The 21,530-nt window shown below is 38.3% G+C and overlaps 1 protein-coding gene across 2 annotated transcripts in view; it reads right to left on the bottom strand.

The window, feature by feature from the left end:
- The window catches only part of CARNMT1 (carnosine N-methyltransferase 1), a 39,836-nt gene extending 18,543 nt beyond the window's left edge, over window positions 1-21,293 (bottom strand). The window contains exons 1-3 of one of the 2 annotated variants that reach the window (XM_028095492.2): window positions 20,907-21,293; window positions 13,673-13,868; window positions 12,673-12,836 (exon numbers count right to left, since the gene is read on the bottom strand). In XM_028095492.2, the coding sequence (XP_027951293.1) occupies window positions 12,673-12,836; window positions 13,673-13,868; window positions 20,907-21,142 (596 nt within the window). In that variant the 5' untranslated portion in view covers window positions 21,143-21,293. Of the gene's footprint in view, window positions 1-12,672; window positions 12,837-13,672; window positions 13,869-20,323; window positions 20,763-20,906 lie in introns of those variants that run through there. The other variant, XM_028095493.2, reaches the window with a different exon arrangement.
- Between the last annotated feature and the right edge of the window lie 237 nt (window positions 21,294-21,530).

Raw genomic sequence — 21,530 nt, forward strand, 5'->3', positions numbered from 1 at the left:
CCCTTCAAAAATATCCCAGTTTACCTCTTCATCCACTCTCAACAAAGAACTCCCATGTATCAAATAACTTCTCACCAATTCTAGAAAACACTTTCTCACCTTAATCTTTAGAGCTCCTATACACCCACAGAAACTCAGTTTAAATTATCACGTTATCTTTGAAGTCTTTCCCAAATATCCCAGGCATGGGGATTGAATTCAATTCTCAATAATTTCAGCACGTCATACCGCTGTTATAGTTTATATACCAAGTTTTTCTATGACCCACAGGCCAGTCACCTGTTTTTGTAAATAAGGTTTTACTGGAACACAGTCGTGCACGTAGACAAACTGTCTATGCTGCGTCCCACAACGGAGTCGTACCCAGTGACTACACAGCCTGAATAGCCTAAAATATTTACTGCCTGGCCCTTTAAGAAAAAGTTGGACATCTCTGACCTAATGAATCTTGAACGTCTTTCCTATTTGTACACAGAGCTTCCTTAATCTGTTATGACTAAATAAATATTCCACTGCATGACTGTACCATAATGTATCTAAATCTAATTAAGGACACTTAGATTTTTTCCCAAGCTTTTGTTATTATAATGTTAAAACTAATATCCTTAGCATAAATGATCTTCCACATGCAGGAATCTGTAGAAAACTTCCCCAAAATTGAATTCCAAGAGTCAAAAGATATGAATTTAATTTCTGTTAGATATTACCAAGTTGCCCTCCAAAAGACTTTACTGATTTATTCTTCCTTCAGCAAGCTATGTTTCCTCATACCTTTAGTAAGTTATTTAACTTTTAAACTTTGCAATGTAACAGGTGAAAAAATGGCATCTTAGCGTGGTTTTCACATTTGCATATTCTTATGAGATTGAAGACCTTGTATTTCTTCTTCTGTAAACTATTTACACTATTTTTCTACTGGGTTATTAGTCTTGAATTGTTTTTCCACTGAGTTATTACTCTAGATTTATAAGCACTTGAAATCCTGAACTTTAAGAGCTTAAAATCTTGTTTGAAAGATGTGAAATAAATATTTGTCTTTGGTCTAAGAGGGCTTTCAGGATGAGGGATAAATCTAAATTTTCAGTCTCTACTCTTGCATTATTTGGCAGTCTACATTTCCTCCATTTTCTCTTCTTAAATGGTTCCTTTTAGCTAAAAGAATCATTTTATAAATTACGATTTATATTCTTTAATGTAAGTAGAAAAAAACGCTTCTTTAAAGCTTACCATATATTTTTCTAATGTCCAACTCTATGAAAGAAAAACTATATTCAGCTGGTCAATAATATATCTCTATCTTCTGGGAGTGAAATGCAAAGACATGATCGATTTTTCTCCCACACGCAAAGTATCACTTCATTTTCTTCTAAAATGGGTTGGGTTAATGAAATTAAGATATAAAAATATAGTCCCAACAGTTTTCCGGATTCACAAAAGAATATGGTTCCACATGGTTGTGATTTTTCATTTCAGGTAGGACTCAAACTTAAGAATCTCTTTCCTTAGCAACTATAAACTTTATAGCACAAACATGATCAGTCACTTGAAAAACTGAAACTCTCAATACATACTGCTCAGAGCATCAAATGAAAAGTTACTGGGCTTATGTTCATATTTGAGAAAAAAGTTTAAATTTTGAACTCATACTTCAAGAAAAATTATATTGCTAATTTCAATGAGCAACTGCTCACTAAAGTACAGTTCAAATCTATTTAAAACCAAAACAGACTAGAGGCTAATAATTCCTGAAATGGTTGGCATTCAGCACAATTAAAATAGCATTTCCTTAATTAACAAATAGACCCCAATATAGATGTCACTCTGTGGCTTCAAAGCTGCTTGTGCTTGCAAACTCAGGCATTTAAAAAAAACTCTAAATAGGGGCATGTGGGTGTGGCTGGCTTAGTCAGCAGAGCATCCAATTCTCTATCTCAGTGTCATGAGTTCAAGCCCCACACTGGGTGTGGAGCCTACTTAAGAAAAATAAAAAGTAAAATAAAGTAAATAAAAACTCTAAACAGAGACAAATTGGACAAATTAATAAGACAAGTGTGTTTTCATAGGAAAAAATATTTTAATGCACACAGGTATGGTTAATTCTACACATATTTAAGTATACTATCTTTTATAGACAACTCAGTTAGAAAGGGCCTTTACTGAAATTTCAAAAAGAACAAATACAAGCTGACATAAATTTGAGTCAAATCCAGCCAAGTTTAAGGACATCAAATTCCCATGTGCTTACTGTGGCATAAGAGGATCCTGGAAATTCATCTGAGACCCAAAGTTGACCAGGATTTACCTAAGAATCAACCTGGATACTGAAGGGTTGTAATTAATGTTCCTGTTTCAGGTCTAAGGGTTTACTTCTTTATGGCAAAATTATGCCTTTAACATGGATATGGACTTTACTGTTTGTTTTTTTTTTAAGAGAGTAACAGTGTGTATTAGATTGTTTATTTATTTATTTATTTGACAGAGAGAGAGAGACAGCGAGAGAGGGAACACAAGCAGGGGGAGTGGGAGAGGGAGAAGCAGGCTTCCCACTGAGCAGGGAGCCTGATGCAGGGCTCGATCCCAGGACCCTGAGACCATGACCTGAGCTGAAGGCAGTCGCTTAACCAACTGAGCCACCCAGGTGCCCCTGGACTTTACTGTTTTTTTAGCTTTATTTTTTTAAGGTTTTTTGATAGCTCATCTTATTAACTATAAGGAAACCAATCTAAATTAAACAAGCAAAACAAATGACATAGGAAGAGATAACGAAAATTTTCCATTGGGGCCAAGAATGGCACCAAAAAAGAAGTTTGACAGAGATCTTGGCACTCTTCACTTCAAGTTTATCTGCCTATCTGCTCTTATAATATTGATTATTTTCAGGGAAGGGAAATGGGTGGCTGGGTAACAGTTATAAGAGACTTTATTGTGAAGTTTAAAAAATTTTTAACACTGTGTATGTTTTACCTAATCAAAAAAAATTATTCTTTTATTTTAAAATAACCTATTAGATTCATTAAGAGTTAATTCATTCTTTCCTCACCAGTCCACATTCTATCTGTCGGTAGCAATAAGGATAATAAAATAGTAGATAGATAACAGTAAAGTAATACTCTGTATCAGTCCACTAAGTACCTTTAACAATAGCATGCATGCCCTTTGGCAAAGCTGACATTGTTATGCTGTTTGGACACCATGGTAATATACATGATTCAATGATCATGATTCAATGACTATGAACAAAGTCATGTTGAAAGTGCTAGGGGGCGCCTGGGTGGCTCAGTCGTTAAGCGTCTGCCTTCAGCTCAGGTCATGATCCCAGGGTCCTGGGATCGAGCCCCGCATCGGGCTCCCTGCTCGGCAGGAAGCCTGCTTCTCCCTCTGCCACTTCCCCCGTTTGTGTTCCCTCTCTCACTGTGTGTCTCTCTCTGTCAAATAAATAAAATCTTTAAAAAAGAGAAAGAAAGGAAGTGTTAGAAAGATGCTAACATAAGCATCTGGCATTTTAGCCTTCTAAATATATGCAAACTTTGGTACATTCCAATTGTAATGTCTTACTTCATAACCCACATTTCAAAAACAGAAATATTTTGAATTTTGAGAAAGACCTGGACTTCATGTTCACAGAAGCTATTCAACTATTATATTATTTTTAGAGCAGAGCACTGAATATATACATTGACAGAGAGTACCAACTAGAAACTTTAAGAATATAACATCCTACAATATAACAATACATCCTACAATATATCGATGTTTATAAAAGTCCATAATAATTATATCATAATTCTAACAGTTGTAGAATATTTAATGTAGGACTATTAATAAGAATTCTTAAAAAAAAAGAATGACTATGGGCACCTGGGTGGCTCAGATGGTTAAGCATCTGCCTTCGGCTCAGGTCATGATCCCAGGGTCCTGGGATCGAGTCCTGCATCAGGCTCCCTGCTCAGCAGGGAGCCTGCTTCTCCCTCTGCCTCTCTCTCTCTCTCATGAATAAATAAAATCTTTAATAAAAAAATAAAAAATAAAAAAGAATGACCTGTAGCATTTATTAAAGAAAGGTAGCTTTTAAGAACTGTGCGATTTTTAACTATTTATTCCAAAAAAAGCCTACAGTTTTCAAAACAAGCATTGAGAAAGACTTCATACCCTAAAGTAAAATTAAAAGCATATTTCAACATTGCCACCTCAATATTCCATCATTAAAGAGGCAGAGATGTCTCCCAACAAAGAAAAGTCTGACCAGATGGTTTTAGAGGTAAATTCTATTAAATATTTAATGATGAATGAACACCAATTCTTCTCAAACTCCCAAAAAATTAAAGAATTTCCTATAACTCATTCTATGAGGCCAACATTATCCTGATACCAAAATCAGATATCACAGGAAAAGAAAATTCACAAGAATTTTCACAAAAGAAAAAGAGAACAGATTAATAATACCCTTTTTACAGATGTAAAAATCCTCGACGAAATATTAGCAAACTGAACCAACAACATATTAAAAGGATTATTCACCATAACCAAAAGGAATTTATGTAAGGAATGCAAGAGTGGTTCAACATAAGAAAATCAATCAATGTAATATATCACATTAACAGAACAAAGGAAAGAAACATGATTGTTTCACCCGACACAGAAAAGACATTTAATAAAATGCAGTAACTCTTTCTTGATAAAAATGCTCAGGACACTAGGAATAGAGGGAAAATTCCTTAATATGTTAAGGGGTATTTATGAAAAACCTACAGCTAAAATCAACGGTAAAAGAAGGAAAGTTTCCCCTCTAAGACCCAGAACATGGTAAGGATGCCCCCTTTCACTACTGCTGTTCAACACTGTACTACAAGTTTTGGCCAGACCTTCTCAAGGGGGAAAGGAAGAGGTAAAAACCATTTCTATCTGCAGATGCTCTGAATCTGTATGTAGAAAATTGCAAAGAATCCACAAGAAAGCTCCTCTGGGTAATAAACAAATTAAGCAAAGTTGCAAGGTTACACAATCAACACATAAAAATCAGCTGTGTTTCTATACATCAGCAATGAATAATCCAAAAGGAAATTAAGAAAGCAATTCCATTTACAATTACATCTAAAAGAACTAAATACTTAAGGAATAAATCTAACCAAGGTCAAGAAAGACTTGTACACTGAAAACTACAAAACAGTGCTGAAAGAAATTAAAGATCTAAATAGACATTCTGTGTTCATGGACAGGAAGATTTAACATTGTTAAGATGTCAATACTATCCAAACCAATCTACATATTTAACACAATTCCTAACAAAATTGCAATAGCCTTTTTCACAAAAATGAAAAAGCTGTCTGAAATTCATAGGGAATTGCAAGGGGCCCCAAATAGACAAAACTATCTTGAGAAAGAATAAATTGAAGGACTTATGCTTCTTGACTTCAAAACTTAAAAGCTACAGAAATTAAAATACTATTGGCCATAAGGGCCAATGTACACACCAACAGAATAGAACAGAAAGCCCAGAAATAAACCCTCACATGTACAGTCAATTGATTTTCAACAATAGTACAAAGACAATTCAATGGGGGAAAGGACGGTCTTTTAACAAATGGTGCTAGGAAAACCAGATATCTATATGTAAAAAAATGAAGTTAGACCCTTACCTGATATCACATACAAAATGAACTCAAAATGGATCAAAGATCTAAACTTAAAAATTAAAACCATAAAACTCTTAGAAGAAAGTACTGGGGAAAATCTTCATGACACCGGATTTGGCAATGATTTCATAAACATGACATGAAAAGCACTAGCACCAAAAGAAAAAATAGATAAATTGGACTTCACCAAAATTATACAATTTGTACATCAATGGACATCAAGAAAGTGAAAAGGCAACCTACAGAACTGGGAGAAAATATTTGTAAATCATATATCCAACAAAGAATCAATACAAGCAAAAAAAAAGGGGGGGCAAAGATCACAAAAACCGCACAATTTATCTCTGACAAATCATTTTCAACCCAACCATAATAAAGACTACAGAAAGCATAAAGAAAAGAGTCAGTGTTATAAAAAATTAGGAAACCCAAGCATACTGTATCCTCACTGATAAAACTGGGAATACAAAATTCATTAACAAGTCTGTGGACAGTAAAAATGTAAATTAAAAGCTTCTCAAATGAGTACTATACATGTCAAGCATTTCTAGTAGTTGAAGTATTTGAAGATTTGAAGCCTATGAATAAACTTCTTTCCAGAAAAACATGTCATTAGAAAACTTCCTAAATTATATCTTTAAAAAAAAGTCAGTGAATTATTACCTATATTACTTCTCAATCTTGTATATCAGATATTTGGACATGTAGAAACAAGAACTAGAAGCACTGCTTTTTTTTTTTTTTTTTTTGAGTGATAACATGGCTGGAATAATAATTTCACCTGTGCTTCCAATGTTACTCACTGAGTTATTTCTGGGCCTCAGACCCAGAACACTACAAATCAGACTAAAGAAATATTTTTAGAATTGAAAATCAGTGAGGTGGCTCAGTAGGTTAAGGGTCTGCCTTCACCTCAGGTCATGATCCTAGGGTCCTAGGATCGAGCCCCAAGTGGGGCTCCCTGCTCAGCGGGGAGCCTGCTTCATCCTCTCCCACTTCCTCTGCTTGTGCTGTCAAATAAATTTGTGTAAAAAAAACAAAATCAGTGAAGTGTCACAACTGTCACCAACAATGGAATGAAGATAATGAAAGCTTTAAGTGATACAGGAATCAGAAGTCTATAATGAATCTATTATCCCTCAACTGTGTGTTCAGCAGGTAATTATAGCACAGCACGTCAAAAATGTACTGGCCACAAGGAAAAAACAATGGGTGATTTTCATGGCACCCAGCTACAGACAATCTACATGGCATACCCATGTAGAGATCCAAAACAGGTGGATTAGCAGCCATTACCTGTTAAAGGCCGACTAAATGATACAAGAGCCCAAATCCTTTACTTTGCAGATGACAATTCCAATAGACCAATGGTTTCCTGTGGACACAGTAGTTCATTTACTGCTGAAGAAGTAACTATATTTTCATGCCTGAGAGTCCGAGTGTTTCTTAATATTGCAAAGATCTTCCTATTAATCTACCATAGGAAAGATACTAAAATCAATGTACATGAAGTAAAAGGTGAGATGCAGATGAAAACTTAGAAACTATTTCATTTTCTAGAAAGCAACAATTGTTACATTGCCACATTTCTAGATGAAAGGTTTATAGACAATTTTTTCTTAGGTAATTGGAGCAGCTAACACATGTAATAATATTAAAAATTAAAAACACAACTTTCACTTATCCCCCCCATGTTCACAGCTTGCAGAAGAGGCATGCCTTTTTTTCTAGTTGTCAATATTATTTACTTCAGTTTCTACTATTCTTTTCATACATCACCTGGCATTCAACAAAAAATGAGACATGCAAACCAGAAAGAAAATGTAACCCATTGTTAGGAAACCAGCATCAGAGCTGACCCACAAATATCACATATGTTGGAATCATCAGACAGGGATTTAAAACTAACCATAAAAAATACATTAAAGCATCAAGTAGAAAAGGTAGATCACATGCACAAATAGGATATGTGAGCACAGAGAGAATACACACATGGAAATGTATGGGTATATGCAAGTCCTAGGCATTTTTTTTTTATTTTGGTATCAGAGTTAAGTCCTTCAATGAGTTTATCAACAGACCGGTATAATAAACAATCAGTAAATTTCAAGTAAGGTCAATAGAAATTATCCAAACTAAAATATAAAGAGTTCGTGAGAAAAGAGTCATCTGACACCTGAGAGACAATGTCAAGCTGTTTCATATACAAGTAACTCAAGTCCCAGAAGGGGAAAAAAAAAAGAGCAGTCTTTGATTTGGTGATACATATCTACCCAAACCCTCCAAAGCAAAACAAACACCAAGCAGGATAAACTCAAAGAAAACCACACCTAGGCACCTCATAGTCAAACTTCTAACAAACTGAGGTTGGGGGTGGGGTAAGGAGAATGGGGAGTAACCACCTACTGGTTATGGGATTTACTCCGGGTTCATGAAAATGTTATCAAACTCTGTAGAGATGATGGATACACTACTGTGAATCTACTAAATACCATCAAATTGTTTACTTTAAAAACATCACTTTTGCTCTATGCATTTCACTTCAACTTTATTATTTTTTATTTTTTTTAAGATTTTATTTATTTGTCAGAGAGAGAGAGAGAGAGAGAGCACGCACAAGCAGAAGAAGCGGCAGGCAGAGGGAGAAGCAGGTTCCCTGATGCAGGACTCGATCCCAGGACCCTGGATCATGACCTGAGCCGAAGGCAGATGCTTAATGACTGAGCCACCCAGGCACCCTCACTCAACTTTTTTAAATGAGGGGAAAAGCATGAATATATATTTCTCAAAACAAGGTATAAAATGGCCCCCAAACATATAATTTCATTCATAACGAGAAATCCAAATGAGAAGTAGGCCAAGATATGCTTCTCCACCCATTAGATTGGCAAAAGTTCAAAAGCTTGGTAGAACAATGTTTGGCAAGGCTGTGAGTAAACAGGCACTTTCATACATCACTGGCAAGAAGACAAAACACTACAACCCTTAGAGGCATATGTGGCAATAACTGGCACAGACCCTAAAGTGGCCCCCACCTACCAGTGTTCATACTTTTTTATAACCCCCTCCCTTTCGTGTGCACAGGGATCTATGACTTGCTTCTAACCAACAGCCACCCCTGTGATAGCATCACATTATCAGACTCCACTGAAAGCCTGCCTGCTCTAAAGACTCTCCTTGCCCACTCGATGAAGTAGGCAACCATTTTGGGAAAGCTCACAAGACAAGGAACTGCAACTGGCCTCTACCAAGGCAGTTAACACAAAGCCAGGGCCCTCAGTCCTACAAACACAATAAAATCAATTCTGCCAACATGAGTGAGCTTGGAAGCAGGTATTTCCACAGCCAAGCCTCCAGATGAGAACACAGCCCAGTAGACATCTGGATTGCAACCTTCTAAGATCCTATGCCCAGACTTCTGACCCACAGAAACTGTGAAATAATAAATCTATGCTGTTTTGGGGCGCCTAGGTGGCTCAGTTGGTTAAGCGTCTGCCTTCGGCTGAGGTCATGATCTAAGGGTCCTGGGATCAAGTCCTGCATTGGGCTCCCTGCTCCGCAGGAAGCCTGCTTCTCCTTCTCCCACTCCCTCTGCCTGTGTCCCTCTCTTACTGTGTCTCTCTCTGCCAAATAAATAAAAAATAAAATCTTAAAAAAAATAATCTATGCTGTTTTAAGCAGTTAAATGTGTGGTAATCTGTTGCACACAATAGGTTAACTAACACACTTACCACACTACATATGCATTTACCTTTCAGACTCAGCAATCCCATGTCTAAGAATTTACACTAGGGGCGCCCGGGTGGCTCAGTCGGTTAAGCGGCTGCCTTCGGCTCAGGTCATGATCCTGGGGTCCTGGGATCAAGCCCCATGTCCGGCTCCCTGCTCAGCAGAGAGCCTGCTTCTCCCTCTCCCTCTGCCTGCCACTCTGCCCACTTATGCTATCTGTCAAATAAATAAATAAAATCTTAAAAAAAAAAACATTTACACTAAAGAGATACTTCCCAAAATACAAAAATACCCATGCATAGTTATTAATTGTAAAATAATTTATAATTGTAAGATACTGCCAACTACTTAAATAACCAAATACAGGAGACTGGTTGAAGTACTCTACAGCTATAAAAAAGGCTGAGGAGGATCTCCATACACTGATATGTAGCTATTTCTAAGATATTTTGTTAAGTGAAAAAGACTGCAACATAAAATACACAGGCCGCTACATTTTGTGTATGAAACAAAAGGAGGTAATTTAGAAGAAAAACCCTATATCTGCTTACATAAGAAACAAAAAATAAAAATAAGAAGGATAAACAAGAAATTAATGATACTGATTACCTACATGGTGTGGAGGATTGAGAATGAGGGGTTGAGATGGGCTATCAAAGGAACAGGGAAGGGAATAACACTTTTTCTAAGTATCACAAGTTAATAACTGATAGCCCACATATCAAAAAATATAAATCAACAAGGAAGGGGAGTGGGGGCAAGATAGAACCCTAAAAATGAAAGCAAACAAAAAAAAAACCCCAATATACTGAATTTCAAATAAAAAACACAACCACACTGAGGATAGGGGGTTGAAGCAAAGCTAATTTGAGTAACTTGTGAAGAATATTTTTGTGAATACCCTTCTTTTAGGGGAAAAAATAATTGCTAGCAAATCTTAAACTCCTGCTGGTAGTTTGTTTTTCATAGTGGTATGGAGGTAGCAATTCTGAAACCATTACGTGACTACTGTAGAACTGAGTGAATGAGTAAATGTACTGATGTTGTCAGAAGCCAGGTTCTCACTGTGGAAGAAGGCAGACAGACAGAACAGGGGAAGCCAAGAAAGAGACCTTTGGGGTTGGACTGGAATTGAAGGGATCAGTATGAACGAATGCTTTCTAGTGTGTGTGTGTGTGTGTGTGTGCGCGCGCACGCTCTACTCACTGTAAGCCTCAAAAGCTGTGACATCTCAGTAACAATGAACATGCCTAGTGCCAGATCTTGGTTTCTACATATCATTCCACATTAAAGGAAAGAGGTCCTTGGAAAAAATTCCAATTTCAGGACTAAAGTAGGGAAGATACATGATGGGATTGAAATATCTTATTGTGCCAGAAAATAAGAAAGCACTCAAGAGGAATTGGGCCATGTGAAAGGACATAGAGGCCAACCTGAAGGGACTCCTGCTGGCTAAATCTGAGGCAACGACAACAAGAAAACCAACAGTAATGGATCATAACCCACTGAATAAAACAGGAACCGTAAGTCCTTCGGGTAATAGTTTATAGATACAGTAGAATGCTGACTGATAACTGCAAAGTTAGAAAATCACCATTCCATAACCAGCACAGGACAGACCAGTTCATGCAAGAATCATCGATGGCTGACAATTCTAAGGCAGAGAAAGTCTGAGAAGGAGCAAGATATTAATTGTATGGTCTCAAAGTGTCTCTTAAGAAATTGTTTATTAGTTGCAAGAGGAGAGATAGTAAGTACACAATGGAGAAACTAAGTGACATTCTGAATGGGTAATCAAATTAAAATTGTCAATGATGGGCTAACAGGGGCGCCTGGGTGGCTCAGTTGCTTAAGCGTCTGCCTTCGGCTCAGGTCATGATCTCAGGGTCCTGGGATCGAGCCCTGCACGGGCTCTCTGCTCAGCTGGGAGTCTGCTTCTCCCTCTCTCTCTGCCTGCCACTCCCCCTGCTTGTGCACTCTCTCTCTTTCCCTTTGACAAATAAATAAATAAAATCTTAAAAAAAAAATGATGGGCTAACAGACACTGTTGAATGTGATATCCTGAGAGGAACAATCAATTACATATCAATTATGTATTATTTTGAAAAGAGGCATGTAATCCAGATCCAATCATAAAGAAACATCAGATAAGCTCAAACTGAGGGAATATTCCATAAAATAACTTCCTTGTATTCTTCAAAAATGCCAATGTCATGAAAGTCAAAGAAAGGCCAAGGAACTACTCCAGATTAAAGACTAAAATGTTCTAATGAAATGTAATATAATATCCAGGGCTGGATTCTAGACTGGACAGAGAAGTGTTTATAAAGAACATTTTCAGGATAATTTTATAAAACTTGAATATAGACGGTAGATTAGAAAACAGCGTTCTAGGTTAAATTTTCTCAATCTGATAACTGCACTGTGTTTATGTTAAGAGAATACCCTCGTTCTTAAGAAATAAACTCTGAAGTATTAAGAGGTAAAAAAAAATGATATATACAAACTGATCTCTCAAATGGTTTAAATAATAATTGTGCATATATATATAGTTTTAGACATAATCATAAAGCAGGGGGAGGAGGGAGGGAAGTACGAATAAGAAATAATAAAATGTAAAACGTTAAGAATTGATTAGGTAGAGCATATATAGCACTATAAAATGCATGCAACTTATCTTGAAGTTATTCTGAAGTTGCTGAGAGTCTCAAAATAACATGTGCACTGGTATTTTCAAAAATACAGTAATTATACTTGCTGCTAGATCTTATTTAATGTGATACAGGATACGAAGCATGTTATAGCACAAATCTGCTTTTTAAATATTTTGATAACTATTCTTCAAAATTGGTTTCTTTGCAATCTTATGCATTTTCTTTTATAAGTGTTATTCTGAAAAGTGGACTGCTTGGGCTTTTCATGGCACAAAAAAGAAACTCTGCTCTCAGCTATAGATCCCATATCTACTTACAAGTTTGTCATAATGAGGAAAATGCAAAGTCTGTAGCTTTTTGCATTGCCATTAGCAAATTATAAAAGAACCCATCATTGATAATGAACAGTCAATCTAACCTTATTAATTTCCAGATGGAGTGATTTCCCGTAACTGCTGGAGCAAAGAGTATTCAAAAATATTAACTGCAACCTCATACAAAGCATCTACGAACACATACAACACCACACACCAACATGTGGAAAAATACAGGCATGCAGCAACTATAAACATGAATCACGACTGTGAAATTTATTACAGAGAAACTTAGTGCTTACGCATCTTAAAGAAACTTGTTAAAAATAAGATACTATTTACCATCTTTCTTTCGGAAAATTTTTTAAAATTTCTTTAATGATTGGTTGGTAGCAGGCTTCCCTCTCTGCTTTCCCAGTCTCACTCCAGTCTCTCACAAACTGTTTCAGTGTAGATTTTAACTTATCCATGTCAAATGTTGATGCTGGCATAATCTTTCCATTCCCCTGTTTAAAAACAGAAATCAATTAGCTTCTGACCAAGGAATCAATCTTGAATAGGGTCAAGGGCACGTGCTACTAAGGGGCTATATGGATGGTTTAGTGGATAAATCACTAGCCTCTCACCTCAACCGGGGTTCAAGTGCAGCTTGAGATCCTACATGAAAAGAGTTTGGTGGTCTCACTTCTACCCTCAATAGATTTAAGGTCCATTAATCATGAAACCACCATATAATTAAGCAGTCTTTACTCGGGAGAGGACCAGAACTGAGCTGCTATGGAGACAGCACATCTTCTCTCTCTAAGAGAGGGAAGAAAGTCCCTCCAGGTCATTGATGGGGCAGCATGGAGAGGCTCACCCTGGAGTGGCCCAACTGTATCTATCCTGTGGATACAAAAAGAGGACTTCAGTTTCTATTACTGCCAGTCCCTTGAGATTTATAAGTGAAAATAACTTCTTAAAGTAAAAGATAAATATCAATAGATACAAAATACTGAAAATGAATTTAGCATGAGAAATTAATTTTACACAGCTAGTAAAGTTGGTTATAAAAATTAAAGTCACTAACTCTATATGCTAGAATAGTCAGAACACTATGTGAAACGTACAGCAATATGCCAACAATTATCTTACTATTTTTAGAAAGAAAAAATCTGTCAACAAATCCAGTTTCTAACATACTATTCTATTAAGCCTACTCAAATACCTGAACATAAAAGTGAAAACATTCTGAGTAGAGCAAATGGCCCATGCAAAATATAAAAATGAAATCCAGAAAGATGAAGACCTCAAAATACAGAGGTTAAACCCTAAAATAAAAATAGAACAAACTTTCACATACATCTTCTCCATATTCTTTATTTTCAAACATATGTATGCAATCATTCACAATGGTCAGTAGTATTTCTTGATTATGATCAATGCATTTCCGAATCTTGTCCAAGTGAAGAAGAAACTGAGGAAGTAGTTTCTGTTGATTATCTGGAAGTGATCGAAATTGTCTTTCTGTTCGGTTCACTCGCTCATGCATACTGGTGCTAAAACATAAAAGGTGTTTTTTAAATTGGCAAAAGAATTCTCACCAGGGCCAATCTTATTTTAAGGTTGTCTTTCTGTACAATTATTCCTTTATAATGTTGGGATACTGTCCTGTGATTTACAATCTTTTGGTTTCTTAAAGGATATTATCTTAAAAGTTTTATGTTTTCACCTTATTACAAATTCTCTACGCAACCAAACAAAAGACAAATAGTTTATAACTAGCAAAGTAAATATTTGCACCAGTTAGGAGGGAAAAAGGAAACAAAGAGGATTAATGTACAATTAGTTTATTTTTATGATTTTAATTTCCAAACTTAAAATTTTCATCGAACTAGATGAATACTTTAAATTTCTCCATCAAGTAGCAGAATACTGCTCTGAAGTTACTTTAGAATATACAAAATGTGTTTTGAAATTAACTAAGAACCAACCAAGCTGCATTTTTTTAAAAAACACAAAAGATCTTATGTACTACAAAAGCAGTAAACAGAGGAAAAATTGTAATTCTATAGCATTTTACATGATATTATTCACAATTTGCATTCCAGAAGTTGCCAGATAACTCTAAAGGTCACTCTGGAGATTACCTATTTATAAAACCTGAAAAGAAACAAACAAAAAACCCCATCATTTTCAAAAGCTGATTATTACATTTGCATTGAGTGCTATTTTACATCAATCAGATGGACAAAATCTAAAAGCCTGACTACAGGAAATACGGAAAAAATATTAGGAAATACTGAAAAATATGGGATAACTTGAATATATACACTGATTGATGAGAGGTGCATAAATTAGCACAACCACTTTGGAAAATAATTTAGCATTACCCAGTAAATCTTAATATGCACACTCCCTAGCAATTACAGTCCTAGACACATACTCAAGAAACTTGCAAATGGGCACCATGAAACATAAACTATCTTCTTATTAGCACTGTTATATATAACAAACAAGAAATCTGCAAACAACCTAGTGGTCCATCACCAGTAAAATGAACAAAGTACAGTATAATCATACAATGGAATGCAATTAAATAAACTACAACTATACACAATATGGATAAAATTCATGAATGTAAATATTTGTTGAAAAAAGCAAGTTGCAGAAAAATACAGAATATACAATTCCATCTTATATAAAAATAATATCTTACAGGGACTGAACACATGTAAAAAAAAAAACTACAAAGAAAGGAAATGAAAATTTAAGAAAGTGATTTTTTTGAGGGGAAAGGACTCTTTTTAAACCAGGTGTTAGGTGCATGGGTAGTCACTGTATCGTTCTTTACATTTTATATATACAAAGAAGTGTTTGTGTTTCTTCTCAATGTTCTTTGGCATTTACTCCATACTAAATGAAAACGAAAAATGCTTTTTCATTTGGTTGCTTGAATCTTTCTATTCACCCAAATAATTGTCTCCTTTTTATGCCAAATTACTCTCTAATTTCTAGATAGTAATAAAGAAGTTCTGAAGGAGCTCTTGAGTAAAGCAATAACCTGACCAGGTTTTTAGAAGCTTGTGTGTGGTGGTTGTGGTGGTCAGGGGCGGGGCAGGGGGGGTGGGTAGGAGGGTAACGTGAAAAGATTAAGTTGTCAATGGCTACACTGATGTTTGCTTTTGTCTCCCTAGAGACAGTGTAATAGTGAGCTGTGGAGTCAAACAGATCTGGATTGAAATCCAGGTTATGCCACCTATTTGATATGCGACGCTTGGCAAGTTACTTCCTTTCTCTGTGCCCCCACTATCTCACATACAAAACAAGGTAATACATAACTACAGTGATGATGATGATGATGATGATGATGATTACAGAAGCTATCACTGAGATTTAATAAAAGCCAGGCCCTACACCAAGTCACTGACGTGGATTACTTTGAAACATCTCCATAAAACCCCACAAGGTTAGGTACCATTATATTCCTCTGCCAACCCAATGGGATTTCATTGAAAATGTAACAAAATAATGCACACAAATCACTTAGCCCAGGGCCTGAAACATAACTCCAACATGGTAGGAATACCTAATTTATATAACTAATATGTTCACAGTGAAAATACAAAAAATGTGGAGAAGTAAAAGTACTCCAGCAAAAAAAGCTACTAATAGTCCCTCTTCTAAAGGCAATCACTTCTAACTTTTTGGCATATTTCTCCTTGTTGTTGTTGAAGTGCCTCTCCGGTCAAAACGTGATACACAGAACAGCACACCATTTGGAGGTAACTAGAAATGAAGAATCTCACACCCCACCTAAGACCTACTGAAATGTAACGTGCCTTTTAACAAGATCTCAAAATGATTCACATGCACGTCAACTTTTTAGAAGCTCTTGTAATTCTTCATCTTTATCAAAGAATTTTCCCAGATTAGAAAAAACTTCTCTAATTTATAGGGCAAATGACTGTAATGACTTTTCATTATGCCATCTATGCACCAAAATTTACTCAGTTATTTCTCAAACGCTGGGCATCTAGATACTTTCACTTGTCTATATGATAAACCTTCTGTGTTCTAAATCCGTCTGTATTTTAGGGAAAAAAAATACTACTAACTCCCAAAAGAAGAATTACCAAGTCAGAAAGGATTAAGTACTGGGGTGCCTGGGTGGCTCAGTTGGTTAAACATCTGACTCCTGGTTTCGGTTCAGGTCATGCTCTCATGGGTTGTGGGACTGAGCCCTAAGTGGGCTCAGTGCCCAGTGGGGAGTCTGCTTCTCTCCCTTTCCTCTTCCCCTGCCCCTCCCCTGGCTAACTCTAAAATAAATAAATCTTAAAAAAAAAAAAGGGTATTTTTAAGCTTCTTGATACAAACTGATTTTCAGAAGAATTGTATCAATTTACATTCCTATAAAATAGAGTAGAACACTAAAGGAACTATTTAAGGTGACCATAATGTGTTAGGCAAACAGCAGAGTTGTGAAGGGTTACAACTCAGAGTCAACTGGTTAAATAGTCTCACAGTACTTCATTTCTACTATTCTTGGGCACTGGATGCCCCACAACCTCCCTCTCAGCATACCTCAAAATTCAACATATCCAAACTGAACTTAGCACATGATCACCACCACCCCCCCCCGAAAAAAACCCTGCACTTCTTCCTATATGGCTGACACTGATGAATGGTATGCCGTACATCCATTGAAGTCAGAAAGAAATGAGTCATCCTAAAATGCCTCTTCTCACAGACCCCACAACCACAAGCTCCAGATCCTTTTGATTCTACTTCATAAACTCTCTGCAAATCACTACCTCTCCCAGGCCCTCATTAGGTCTCTCAAAGATCCCTAAGAGGCCTGCTCCCTAGGAATGTTGTCCCCAGATGAAGTCTGCCACTCCCAATGAATTCTTCTGAAATACAAGTCTTGTGTTTGTCCTAACTGAATCTCCAGATTTCAGCCTATGCAAATAACAATCAATAAATGTTCAGTTATATACCCCCTAGGTGCCATTTTTCATTCTCCATGAGGACTACTTAACTTCCATGATTGCCGGGTAGTTGAGGTAAGTTATGGATTGGTCAGAAGAGCCCACACATATTTGTTGTCAATTACTGATACAGAAGTGATGTAACTACACAGAACAGGACGAGTCGCTGCGTATCTGTTAACCCTTGATTTTTTTAATGGTCTGCAAAACTGTCCATAACGTACATCCACAGTGAGTCTCCCGAAATAAGTGAGATCTTACTGAAGCTGACATAAGAGTCCAATCTTTACTATTTTAAATGGGGCTAACTTCTCTATTCTGGAAATGCTTATACTACCAATGTACTTTAAGGCAGGGGTAGGCACGCTATGACCCCCTGGCTGCTAGGTCTATTTTATAAAGACTTTTACTGGAACAAAGCCATATCCATTTGTTCACATACTGCCTATGGTTGCTTCCACACAGGAGCAGAGTTGAATAGTTGTAACGAGACTACCTAGCTCTCTGACCTTAAAATATTCATTGCCTGGCCCTTTAAAGAGTTTCCTAAAGCTGCTTTATTTAAAGGAATGTTTTACAAGCTTCAGACTCTCCGTGGTTCTACTCGGTCAGCAGCAAGAGCTTATCCTCTGGTGACTAAGGGGAGAAAATAGAGTGACCAGCCGTATTTCATGGGTATCTACCTTCAGCTCTCTCCAGAAGGGTGGTCTTGGCAGTGACCCCAACTCTTAGTCTCATCAGGGTGGGTCTGATACTGGGTCTGAGCCAAGGACCAAGGTCATAGACCCATTCCTCTGAACCTGCTGAACTACTCTAGTATTCCAAACAGGAAAGCGTATCTTTTCAGAAAGAAAATCTGTCTCAATCCACTTAAAAAATTTATTAAAACACAAAGTTAAAATTGTCTTACTAATATCACTATTTACTAATGCACCGAACCATCTTGGATTTCAGACCAGACTCTACCACAATTTGGTTGTGTAAGCCTGGGCAAGCTGTTCACCTCTTTATATGCCTATTCCTTCACCTGTACAAAAGAACTCTACATCTCAATTTTTTAAATCTTACCTAACTGCTACTTCTAAAAGTAGGATGTTTCTGACAAGACCTTTAATTTTTCAACTGTAGTATCTTCTAATGTGAGTATCTTCATTCATAACAAGATTGGTATTTTAAGGATAACAACGTTTTGTTTTTTACTATTCGCTACAATGCTACAATCATTTTTGCCTTAATCAAAATATTTCATCTAAGCAAAACCCATAGGAAACACAAAATTAGAAGCCACTGGAAAAATATTAAGACATTTTTTGCCCTGTGACCGTTAATCTAAATCCCCTATAAAATGACTAAAAGACATTTAGCAGTGAAACTAAGCTCTCCAAAATTTAGAAGTATTTGCTAAAGATTTACAATAGGATTGTGCATCCGAACTCACTGCAGTGATGGAAAGACTTACATCTGCATTGTCCAATATAGCAGACACCAGCCACATGTGGCCATTGAGCACTTCAAATGTGGCTAGTGAGACTGAGGAAATGAACTTTAAATTTTATTAAATTTTAATTAAGTTTAAATTTAGCCAGATGTGATTAGTGACTACGGTATTGAACAGCAGAGGTCTAGATCATAAAATGTCGGAATGGAACAACCCAGTGTGTTTTCTGCTACAAGATGCTTTCCATACCCCTAGTCCTTCCAGTGATGTTTTTAAAAGCATATTTTGAATACTATTTTCAGTCTATTGGAAGCATTTCGTCAAGAGTACATGCAAATAAAAAGGATTGTTTTTAAAAAATGAAATTATCCTCAATCCCACATTAAACTGCTAAAGAGGGATTAGGGTATAGGAAACTAGATCACAACCATTAGAATATGCACACAAGCACTCTTTTCTACACTGCCACACTCGAGCCCTACTTCCATGTCAGAGGTCCCTATCTGCCCACAAAAAGGCCCATTTGATAACTAATCTTAAATAACAATTTTAAATTAGTCTTAATATCTTAGAACCAGCACAGACACACATTTTAACTAACTGGGTCCATTATCTTTCCAGGACACAGTCCAGTATCCTTTTCTAGATTTTTCTAGAAAGTACCAGACTTTTCTGTACCTACCTCTCCTAGCTATCTAAATCTAGGGTTAGTTGTTTCTCCTCCCTGTGTGATTCTTTCATACACAATACTTGCATCAAATTCAATTCTGTGGTTGTCTGCCTTCCTCCCTCTGTTGATACTAAATAAAATCCCCACACTTAGTTAATTCCCTTTTGGGCTCCATAGGTAATGCAGTCCAGTTCCTATGCCTGGGTTTAATCAGTAGATTATTTCATCAAGATCTTTGCACTTAAAAGCTCATGTTACAGAAAGGCCATCAGATTCTAAATAACTTTAGGCTTTCACTAAGCAAGTTTACAAATTCGAAATAGTAACAATCTACCGACTTGTGACAAATTCACATGCTATCTGGGAAGGACAAACGTATTTCTTTGCTACTACTTGTCTTATTTGTTAAAAATAGAGCTTCAACAACATATGCCAAGCACTGGTGACACAAAAATAAATAAGGCTTAGTCCCTGCCCTTGAAGAGGTCACAGTCAAGCAATTAAAAAAAAAGTTTGCATAAATCACAGCAGGAGCCCATCTAAGGGCACAGTTTTACGTGGGCAGGTCCTGTCTTTCCCATTCCAACCGCAGACTCAGAGCACAGCCGTCGGTGGACTCCACTCTTACACAAATAAAAGTGCTCTGTTTACCTGAAAATCTAAGTTCCTTTCAGGTCTTGGAATTCTAATTTTGTGACTATGGTATTTTAACATCTATCTAGAAAGAAAAAAAGTGGAAGTTAGGGAGTTTAAAAGCCCTACCACCGTACCCAGCCCACAGTGAGAATTCGATACATATTTGCAGAATAAAAGATCATAAAAGCGATTCTTTACTGTGCCTTCTCTCATTTCCCTCTTTAATAATTTAGCAAATTTTAGAACATCCGGACCACCTCCGACCTTAATTTCACCCACCAGTTAAAGACATTGAGCGCCATCATTCACCACTAATGTGCCTGTACGTTCAAAGCGCCAAAGGGGCTGGGGTGGAAATCTTATGCAGCTCTCACAAGAACTGGCAACAGTTTGGGAAAATTCGTCCTACGGCATCCCACGTGTAGGTGAACTTGGGTTCTCCGTGTGTTCAGTTTGGAGGACATCGACAACACATACAGATCATGCCCAGCACTGACGATTTTACCACCATCATCTTCTATCTGCAATTGTTAACAGCACTTTTCCGGTCACCCCCACCGGCCTCCAAGCCAAACCTTTAACGAGGGATGGAAGGCAAGAGAGCTAATCTGATCCTGAGGTTAGAAGACACGAGGCTGAGCAGCAGACGGCGCGGCAGACACGCGGCTGTGCAGGGTCGGGAGGGGCTAAGGTGGTACGAGGTGACTCAGGGGCCCGGAGGTCAGATCTGGCGGCCCGGTCCGGGCGCCCCGGAGGCGTGGCGGCCGAGGGCGAGCGCGGCGGGCGCCCCCGTTCCGGCGGGTCCGCCGCGACCGGCAGGCACCTCAATGGGCTGCGCCGGGGTCCGCCACGGGCTTCTTACCCGTAGTAGCGGAAGGCATTAATGATCTTCCAGAAGTGCTCGCGCTCGAGCCGCTCCTCCTCCTCCTCCGTGCTGCGCGCGGCCGTCGCCGCCGCCGAAACCGCCGCGGCCGAGGCCAAACGCCCGGCGGAGAACTGCACTTCCACCTCCTCGCTCCCGCCGCGGCCGCCGCCGCCTCCCCCGCAGCCCTCGGGCAGCTGAGAAGCTGGCGGCGGAGGGCGCCGCCGTCGCTGCATCGCCGCCGCGGCCCTAGGCCTGGCTCGCTTGCGTCTCGCCGCGACTGAGAGCGTGGTGGCGGCTGCTCGGCCTTCCTCTAGACGGCGCCCGCCGCGGACATGCCCCCAGCTCGCGGTGCGCTCCGCCCCCGCCGCCCTCAGGCCTCCATCCGCGCCGGGCTCCGCCAGGTCTTCAGGAGCGCCCGGCACGAGCGCGCATGCGCCTGCGAGGGTACGACGGAGGGCCGCCGCCGCCTGCGCTCATTTGCTGCCGGCCTTCGGCGACGGCGCGCTGCCGTAAGGACGACGCGCCCAATGGGCGGGGCGAAGGGTCAGGTGGGAGGAGCGAAGGAGGAGATCCCTCGTGGGGTGGGGCTGGCACCTGCGAGAAGCCGCGTGGGCTGGGTTT

Source organism: Eumetopias jubatus, unplaced genomic scaffold, assembly GCF_037043125.1.
Source record: "Eumetopias jubatus isolate StellerSeaLion01/CBP00866 unplaced genomic scaffold, mEumJub1_p1.0 scaffold_15, whole genome shotgun sequence".
NCBI lineage: Eukaryota > Metazoa > Chordata > Mammalia > Carnivora > Otariidae > Eumetopias > Eumetopias jubatus.